Source organism: Haliotis cracherodii, unplaced genomic scaffold (genome assembly GCF_022045235.1).
Source record: "Haliotis cracherodii isolate W230 unplaced genomic scaffold, xgHalCrac1.p SCAF_1, whole genome shotgun sequence".
Lineage (NCBI taxonomy): Eukaryota > Metazoa > Mollusca > Gastropoda > Lepetellida > Haliotidae > Haliotis > Haliotis cracherodii.
In genome coordinates, this window is record NW_027266264.1 from 85,128,624 (window position 1) to 85,139,124 (window position 10,501).

At 38.6% G+C, this 10,501-nt stretch overlaps 1 protein-coding gene across 1 annotated transcript; it reads left to right on the forward strand.

Annotated features, from left to right (window-relative positions):
• Nucleotides 1-58: 58 nt before the first annotated feature.
• On the forward strand, nt 59-7,945 carry LOC139470121 (6-pyruvoyl tetrahydrobiopterin synthase-like). The gene is made up of 6 exons (XM_071252420.1): nt 59-263; nt 2,898-2,977; nt 5,398-5,420; nt 7,031-7,087; nt 7,351-7,421; nt 7,569-7,945. The coding sequence occupies exons 1-6, from the start codon at nt 202-204 to the stop codon at nt 7,696-7,698; spliced, it is 423 nt and encodes a 140-aa protein (XP_071108521.1). The 5' UTR covers nt 59-201; the 3' UTR covers nt 7,699-7,945.
• The last annotated feature ends 2,556 nt before the right edge of the window (nt 7,946-10,501 follow it).

Consider the following 10,501-nt stretch of genomic DNA (forward strand, 5'->3'; position numbering starts at 1 on the left):
CAACCAATAATACAAACAGACACTCACTTCCGGTGTAAACACATGCGCATGTGTGATTAGCTGTCTGCTTGTCAGCTGTCATCGCGAAGTGTTGCGGTTTTCTGTTGGATTTATTTGCGCCATACTTAGTTCACGAATAATTATTTTGTGTGCCCGACGTATTTGCGTACCACATATTCTTTATTCAGCTTGAAGTGCATCATGGGACCAATTGTGTACATTAGCAGGACGGAATCGTTTAGTGCCTGTCACAGACTTCATAGGTATGTACGTCAGGGTTATAAGAGATGTATGTGAAATGTATGTAAAGAGTCGAGTCACTGATGGATGCAATCTTGTCATAATGATGTGTGAGTATTTATTCAGGATTTTACAATGGTGGCTGAAAGATTCTGAGCCTCTACGAAGGATACATTGAACCAAATACATAACCTTGCAGCATGTCTGAATTGTATGATAGGCATTACTATTAGAAGTTGACGGTTGACAAAGAAAACACAATTTATGGATAACAACTTCTTTAATGCTGTAAAGGTGACGTTTTGGTATAGATCCTTATACCGTTGTCATGCAAGACTGAAGCATGTCTGAAGGCATCAAAGTGACTAACTGATAGGGCTCCAACCGCCATCCATGAAGAAGATATGGTGTGAAGATTTGGGGGTGATAGTCCTTCCTTTGCCAATGCTAGGAGGACAGTGGATTTTAGGAGGGAAAGAAAGAGCCTCAAAGGTGATCTAAGATCAGGAAGACCTTCAACTGCCGGCAATAAGGAAACTTTTGATAAAATACATGTCATGATTATAGTTGACCCACGACTCATCACACAACTCACATTCAATGAAGTAGGCATAAGAGAATTGGGGACATTCATAGGAATGAACCATTCATGACAAAGGTTTCAGCATACCTGGTTCAAGGGCTTCTGGCTACTGATCAGAAACATTCCAGTCTCATAATTTTTCCTTAGAATTTATATCATTTTGAAGGAGGCCAAGCTGAGACTTAACAACAGCTAAAGCAGTGTAAACATCTTCGGTCTCCTCCTCTGGAGAAGGCACAGTCTGTTCTTTCACCTGCAAGGCGATTGTTTGGGTTTTCTGGGATTCCAAAGGACATCTACTGATGGACTACCTGAGGGCTCGTTTTATAGAACTTAATTTAACTTGCGCCAGGTGCATGTTGGCATGAAAATCTAGTTTGCACCCTGGTCCTATAAATTTATCAATATTGAAACCTGTGCACATAAACTTGAAGTACCGACAGTTTGATTATGTCAAGCCCTGAAAAGCATGATAAATTCCACATAACGACGGGGTTAATGATTGTTATGTTTATGTGGAACAATTTAATTGTTTGAATATTTACATTTAGTTATATGTGACAGTTTTCGCCAATCACTTTGGGCTTCTTTCAGCATGTTATGTGTCTGTTTTCTTCAAGGTGCTGTGGGGTAGCCTAGTGGTTAAAGCAATCGCCCGGGTTGTATTCCCCACATGGGTATAATTTGTGAAGCCCATTTCTGGTGTCCCCCGTCGTGATATTACTGGAGTATTTCTAAATGCAACATTGAAATCCATACTCACTCCCGCACGTTTTCTTTGAACTGGGCCTTCTTTGTTTTGGCTTGGGGGCTTAATTGCCCTACCCCGCAAATGTTTATGACATACACATATGTATAATGACAGTTATGTTCATATGACCAGATGTTACACAATGTGAGTGTAGCAGGTTAGGGTGGTGCAAATATCACAGTTAAGACCAACGCCTGCTGGGGGTGAGTTGCGACCAAAAAGCCACAAGTTTATTTTCCATACCAATATTCACCCTGGAACATAATTGAACAATTAATAAATAAATAATTATGCTGATTGAAACATTGCACTCATCACCGTTATGTATATAATAATTAAAATGCATTCACCATATTATTATATGATGGTTTCCATATTACTTCAACTGCATCAATGCACTTGAATATACAAGATGTATATAATACATACATGAAATATAAACCCTGAATAACTAAATTATTATGCCTACCGAATGTATGGCACTCAGGTGATAGTAGGCCAAATCACTCGTCACTCAGATCCATCTATAAATAACATACACATGTCATTCTAACTTTAATATAAATATCATAAAATAATATACATAGTAATCTACTGCCATATTAATTCAATCTAAACATACTACCAACATTATCTCAAATAGAATGTCATAGATAAACCTACATAAAATACCTGTGCTGTAATATGATTATACACAACACACATTTCTGATGGCAAACAATATGGCGTACACAAATACTTATATCTGTTGCTTTATCATAAAAACATATTATAGTACATTACATCAGAGAATCATAAACATGAATGCTGTGTTTATTATCGTTACTGTACTTATGACATAAATTACATTCATACACTCAAATCACACAAGTATGTCTACACTAAAATAATGTTTAAATTATACATGCTGTACTAAAACAAATATTACATCCTACATAATGTTTATAATCTAGTATTAAAACTAACCTTTGGAGATTTATAGTGAAGATGAAGCTGTGAAAGTCCTGGGCACAATACGTGTCAAAATATGAGTCTCATGTCGTGACTGTCCAGAGAGAGCTGTATATAGTAGACTGACTTAGTGCTTGTGTTAGTATAGAAGCTTGCCCTCTAAAAGCAAGACAAAAGAATACTCTCGCCCCTCACAATAAACAAAAGAACTTACCAGCCCAAGTTCAGCTTGGAGTAATCAGGCTGGAAACTTGTACCGTACATAATCTAATAAGATACACCAATTACACTGTCTAAAACCAATACCATATATATACAGATAAATTATTGAAATGACACTGCCACATGAGTATTATCACACTCACATTTCAGTAACAAATTAACAGATGAAGAGAATGCCGAGGTGTTCGGTAAATGCAACAACCCAAATGGCCACGGACACAATTACAAAGGTAACTTGTGTGTGCTGTCCACATAATAGAGCGTCCTGTCCACCATATAGAGTGTGCTGTCCACATGTTAGAGTGTCCTGTCCACATGATAGATAGAGTGTCCTGTCCACATGATAGATAGAGTGTCCTGTCCACATGTTAGAGTGTCCTGTCCACATGATAGATAGAGTGTCCTGTCCACATGTTAGAGTGTCCTGTCCACATGATAGATAGAGTGTCCTGTCCACATGTTAGAGTGTCCTGTCCACATAATAGATAGAGTGTCCTGTCCACATGATAGATAGAGTGTCCTGTCCACATGATAGGTAGAGTGTGCTGTCCGCATGATAGTGTGTCCTGTCCACATGTTAGAGTGTCCTGTCCACATGATAGATAGAGTGTCCTGTCCACATGATAGATAGAGTGTCCTGTCCACATGATAGCTAGAGTGTCCTGTCCACATGATAGATAGAGCGTGCTGTCCACCTTTTATAGTTTCCTGTCCACATGATAGAGTGTACTGTCCACATGATAGATAGAGTGTCCTGTCCACATGATAGATAGTGTGTCCTGTCCACATGATAGATAGAGTGTCCTGTCCACATGATAGATAGAGCGTCCTGTCCACATGTTAGAGTGTCCTGTCCACATGATAAATAGAGTGTCCTGTCCACATGATAGATAGAGTGTGCTGTCCACATGATAGAGAGTCCTGTCCACATGTTAGAGTGTCCTGTCCACATGATAGATAGAGTGTCCTGTCCACATGATAGATAGAGTGTGCTGTCCACATGTTAGAGCGTCCTGTCCACATGTTAGATAGTGTGTCCTGTCCACATGATAGATAGAGTGTGCTGTCCACATGTTAGATAGTGTGTCCTGTCCGCATGATAGATAGAGTGTGCTGTCCACATGTTAGAGTGTCCTGTCCACATGATAGTGTGTCATGTCCACCATATAGAATGTACTGTCCACATGATAGATAGAGCGTCCTGTCCACCATATAGAACGTGCTGTCCACATGATAGAGTGTCCTGTCCACATGTTAGAGTGTCCTGTCCACATGATAGATAGAGTGTCCAAGCAAGTCTACCTTTTCCTCTGGCTGAGGTTCAGGAATCTCCCATCTCACTCGAACTCCTTCTCAATTTATATGTACCTGTTTGCTTCTATCCAAATTATAGATTTTCAGAGACTAAGCGTTAATCTGAATCAAAGACAGTAGAAGCAATTATACAAGAATCAGTTCCCAGTATCCATAGTATCAACAATGATGACAAAGAAATTGAAAGAAGTATCCTTGAAACCATTGATTAAGCTTGTAATCTGTTTTTTTGTAACTCATGATTTCATATATATCTGTATCTATATATGGTTTATTGGATGTATGGAAAATTAATCTTGATTAGAGGGCATCAATTTCTCAATAAGTTGGTCCTTTGTCCCACAAAGTGAAGGAACTCTTGATTGGACAGATGTTTCTTGACGCTAAATGAACCTTTTAAGTTCTGGACTGTAAATATAGTCCTGTATTAACAGATCTGATTGGATGTGATGCTCCTGATTGGTGGCGGGTTAGACAGATTTTAAGTAATGCCATGCTATGTTATTTTACTCATTGTACTGGGAACCATGGTAACTGGTTTAGAAAATCTTTTCTGAAAAACATTCAAAAAGTCACACCTACAAAGAAAATGGTTTGATTGAGAATGACTGACAAAGTTATTACATTGGATCATAAAGCTCTGTTATTCTGTTCAAGGTTATCAATGTGGTTACATGTGATGTCAGTATGAAGACCTATAACAGCGTTAGAAACTAACAGTTTTCGTCCACTAGTCCTTATAATGATAACATATATAGCAAAACCCTTATCAATGGCAATTTTCTACTTGTCCTTATGATACCTTTACCATTGGGCAGTTTGGCAAGGACTATATGACTAGTGCCAATTTCTAATCCTGTTAATGACAGAGACAGGTGGCTATCATGTTAATCAAGTGATAATTGGCATTTGAGATGAAACAAATTAAAAAGCCTGTACCCGGTATGTTATATGTGTAATTGTATGCAATCAATACTTATGTTGTATGTGTAATTGTATGCAATCAATACTTATGTTATATGCAGTGAAACTCAATAACATCAGTCAAAGCCAAATGCAATGAGCATGAAAATAACATTAATTCCACGGACACCATGTGCACTGAACAGTCTGTTAGAATTTGTGAGTATTATGATAAATTAGCATATAATAGTATAGTTTCCTGATTTGTGTTTAAATATGAGTGTATGATTGGATTGGATTGATAATGGATGGTTTAAATTCATTTTGTTTGATACTATTTTCCCAACCCCTCCCAATTGCAATGTGTCCTCAATGGAGGAGAGTGAATATGTTAAGTTGATATGTATGTACATCTAAAACATGTCTGTTTCAGTTGAAGTGGTACTACGTGGGCCAGTAAGTAACAATCTCAACCATTGTCATATCAATGTCATGAAGCTAATATATATATATTCACCAACAAAAGAAACGCAAATACCATACATGTTGGTTAAAATATGAAGATTTACTCATATTCAAGAGATATTAGATTGGTTTGAAGCACAAACGAACATACTATTAGTACACAGAGTGAATCGACGCTCATGAACGCATCACCCATGAGTCGAGATGCACCATTTGTCTTGTGCAGAATTAACTTCTAAAGTTTGGAAATCCTGTGTAGCATATTGTATTAAGAATAAAGATATTAGGTAGTAACACTTGACTTATTGTTAGTTTTGTCATTAAGTGGTACACATTACACATTCTTAACATAAAATACTCCTGTTAACGTTTCTATGGTTTGCGTTTCTTTTGGTGGTGAGTATATCATACAGCTGTTGTCCATAGTCAAGGCATGCTTGGCTAGTTGTGTACCGTATTCGCCATATTGAGCGCTCTGCTCCAGTACGCCCCTAACCAACTTGTAAACCAATCTGTAGGTAATCTGTACAGGTGCTCATGTCCCAAAGATTTACAAGACTATCTACATTGTCTTGTGTATAGTTCAGATCTTTTTACAGTGTAGAAAGCTGTTATTTGATTGCCTTGTAACTTTTGTAAAGAAAGTTTTTTTCTACCGCTCTATCTCTGACAAACAGTTAAACTTGCATTTGATTTTAGCATGTTTAGTAAGTGTCCTCCTTTGTGAATTTTCTATGTGAATTTTCTAAGCACCCGGGGAGGGTATTTGTTTCAGTGAATATGAGATGTGTGTACATTAATAGAAATGTTCTAGCGTATTCAATCTTATTATTATTATATCTTTTGCTCTTATACAATACCTCTCTACGTAAAGGTCTGACGAGAATGCAGGTCACGTCAGGTTACTCTAAGCAAACTTAGCCAATCAGATGTCAGCTTTCTAAAATAATTCAGCCTCATTTCTTTACCACCTCAATTCGGAAATATCAATCTTAGCAAATTAAAAGCACCATGGATCGCACATTTCCTCTCAATGGTACACCCTATTTTGGATGTACATGCCATGATTCTCAGAAACAACAGGACGTATAAGTATGTTCCACTCACTTGATTGTCTAGTCCAGACTTGATTATTTACTGGCATCTGTCATACCGCTGCAGTATTGCTGAGTGTGGTGTTCAACAACCAACACATGTTTAAATTATGTATCTGAGGGTACGGGTGGACTGTTGTCTCGGGCACCCCAATTCGCTGTGCAGAGTTGCGTCCCTTGGGCATACCCGAAACCAATGATCATTGGTTTAAACCCTGGTTCACCCTGGTTGTTTCTTGGTCTTTTAGCACCATACCCGTGTTCGTGGGATTCAACAGAGTGGTAGACAACTGAATCATTTGGGGCTTTCCTACCACATTAAGCTGACACGCTGTGATATAACTGGAATACTGCTAAAAGTGGCGGTCAGTCACTCAACTCACCAGTTATATATAATTCTTATAAGGATGTTTGAAGCTTCTCAATAAACCAGCCTTGTAACCAAACCAGAAGACAAAAGTCATTTGACCACATATATCGTTTACTGTATATCTATTTCCTTTTCAGGTGGACCCAGTGACAGGAATGGTTTTCAATCTTGTTGATCTTAAAAAATATATGGCAGTAAGTATGTACGGGTACATGGTCAGCTGGCTACATAGATCAGTGTCACAAGTTACAAAATCGTGATCAATGGAGCATTATTGTTTCTCTTTTGTTAAGTAGGTCCATTTTTTGTTTTGATAATGTTTTTGTCATGCCTATGTGACAACACCCTCCTTATGGAGGTCTCCATTAAGTCTCCCTGTCTCCCTGTGTCTAGTGGATAAATGCATGCAGTTTATGGAACTTTCTCAAAAATATGTTCTGACTGATGTTAATTACAGGAAGGTGTCATGGCCATCGTAGATCACAAGCATCTGGACAAAGATGTCCCATACTTCAAGGATGTTGTGAGGTGCGTATATGAAGCTCTGACTGACATTGATGTGTCTGGTAAACCGTTGAATAATGTCTGTTGATGTGCATTATATCATTGATCATGACGGGAAGTTATTACATAAACCTTGTATTTGGCAACATGTCTACTTGTTGTATGTTTCAGTTCTGCAGAGAACATCGCAGTCTATATCTGGGATCAGCTGAAATCACGTCTCCCTGACAACTTACTTTATGAAGTGAAAGTTCATGAAACTGACAAGAATGTGACATTTTATCGCGGAGAAACTGAATGAAAGCTGGCCTGATACCTGTGTGTCTTTCATATGTAAATATGAATATATGATAATATGTATGTATATGTAAAGAAGTCAATATTAGGCTTAAAACAATGAAAGCATTGGTTCTCAGGCAATGACTTTTCAAAATATACTGAGGGCGGGTGGTGTTTTTTTGTTATTTTTGCTTGTTCAAACTTATATGTAACCAAATAAACAGTTGTGTACCATCAACCTGGCAAAGGGTCTCCCAACATAAACAAGCATACAATAACACGAGATGCGCAGTAAAGTCATGCGCAAGTAAAGGGAAGTAATTAGGATTTATTAGTAGTATTATTTTTTTTGTATTTTGGGGGGAAAATGGAAATAAAAACGAAAAGTGTGACAGACTTTCTGATGATGTGGGCTGTGTCTAAGAACCAAGGCTATTATTGTTTTTAGCCTCACAAGGTAAAGTATATTTTTTGTTTAGAAACAGCTCATGTTTTCCCTCTGCATCCTCAATTTTTCAAAAATAATTCTGATTAACAAATTGTAATGCCTTCACGTGAACAAGAAAATGTACAATATTTTGTGATACTACTTTAAAATTAAGGTAAATGAAAGGTCATGGATGTCTTGTTCCTTTTCTTTTGTACTGTGGAATTATATAAATTAAAAGATTTATCATATTACAGTAAACAATAGTTATAACGATGAATAACGATTATAACGAAATTATTTCTTATCCTGATAAAACCTCTACAAACATATCCCACAGTTTGCGTCGTCTGTAATTTGCGATGCTAATGTCTGTAGCCTGGACTGGATTCCTTAATGGATGAGACTTCGGCTTCATCAGTGCTCCATCTTCACTGATCACGCATCACCTGTCACATCCTGTTGCTATATGGCTGAAATAATGCAGATTCGGTGTTATATTTAACTCTCTCACTGTCATATCCTTGCTCTAACATGCAACGTCATGCTTCATCTTCAAGTACCTGAGTGGCATACAATACTTGATGCCTTGAGGATCAGAACATCAAGATGTAGGCAGTCGAAACAAAAGCCCCAAAGTCCCTCAGAATATTTATTTTGACATGCCATAAGACGAAATATCTGGTAACATTGTAGTTCAATTCTTGCTGTCCGCGGCATCGTCAATTATTTCACAAACACAAGCGGTCTAAACTGATGAATGCCTTCCACATCTTCTACTGACAAATCCTGTAGATAGTAATTCTTTAAATATACTATCTGTCCACCAAAACAATTCCCTGATGACGTCTACAACAGAACAAATGGAATATGAGGCCATGGTGGATGCTAACGCTCTAATCTCGTGCACATTGTGAGCCTTAGGTGGATCCAATCCTGCATGTCTACATACCAAAATGCCATGAATGTTCTTGAAGACCTCATTTTTGCTGCCAAGCACCAATGGTGGAAAGAACCGTTTCCTTTGAAGTCTTGTAACCCTCAAAGTCCGGACTGGGCACAAAGTTAAATTTATCTTTATCTCCCTGACCCAAGACCAGAGACATAAATGGCAGAGTGGAATGGCAGTTCTCTTGTCTGAGTTGCTGATTCTTGGCAATGAAATCCCACATGAGACCCACATGCACTTTCCCATGAGGCCCTCTGTCAAACTACACCTGGATCACATCTAACCCGTCAACCTCACCAATGCATGCATCCGTGCCTAGGTAATCAGATACAGTTTCCTGAGTAAGAAACCATATCGGTGCTGCTATTAGTGGCTCATAGGGATCAGTGATTAAGTGTTTTAAAACCACACCCAGATCCTATGCAGGTCTAAGCAGCGTTTCTAATCCTCAAGGTGAGGACTGAGTGTTAATCTTATCCAGTGTATATGCTCCCAGTAAAGAGTTGACAGATGCCATAAATATACCAACCTGTGAAGATCCATGTTAGAATAGGTCTTCATCAACCCATACTTGTCATAAGAGGCGACTATGCTTGTTATAAGAGGCGACTTACGGCGATCAGGTGGTCAGGCTTGCTGTCTTGGTTGATACATGTCACCTTATCCCAATTACGTGGATCAATGCTCATCAATCACTGGGTTGTCTGGTCCAGGCTCCATTTACAGACCGCCGTCATATTGCTGGAATATTGCTGAGTGCAGCGTTAAACAACAAACAAACAGACAAATTTTACAGGGTGTAGCCGGCGTTTGTTAGGAATACAGACCGCCGTCATATAGCTGGAACATTGCTGAGAAGTCGTTAATCAACAAATAAACAAAAAATGCAAATATATCCACAGTACCTCCCCACAACTTCCTTGTATTGTACACACAGCAAATAATCAGCAGTAAACTGAACTGTAGCCTCTGAAGGATGTATTTCCTTCCAGTTACAGTAGTCAACGAATCCCATTTAGGGTCATAAAGCACTCTGGTAGAATTACAATGTGCCTTCACTACTGCTTGTGCCACCCTCAAGCAGAAACCTCTGGTCATTAACGCCCTTTGTGGATCACACACAGAGCCTATGCCTCCAGTGATGGATGTGCCTGCTTCGTGTGAGTCGTCTGTTCCAGCCTGGCAGTTGGAATGCAGGGTCTTCGGCAAGTCTTGACTGTTGGAAACATGCCTGACTGGGCCATTAACACCCAGAATTGACCAGAATATTATATGAGTAATTAATATGCCCAAGGCACTTGCACATGTTGCATGGATGCGACTCCTCAATTAATTACACAACTTTGTGATCGTTAAATACTGAATTTTATTTCAAGTAATTATGTACCAACATGACAATCCATGCACATGACGTGATGCAGAGCATCAAAACCTATTGGCATCTATTAC

Excerpts from the sequence above, each read along its gene's own strand:
- LOC139470121 (XM_071252420.1), top strand. The coding sequence starts at position 202 with ATGGGACCAATTGTGTACATTAGCAGGACGGAATCGTTTAGTGCCTGT. Across the intron at positions 2,978-5,397 it reads CCACGGACACAATTACAAAG|TTGAAGTGGTACTACGTGGG; the intron begins GTAACTTGTGTG and ends TGTCTGTTTCAG. Across the intron at positions 5,421-7,030 it reads AAGTGGTACTACGTGGGCCA|GTGGACCCAGTGACAGGAAT; the intron begins GTAAGTAACAAT and ends TTTCCTTTTCAG.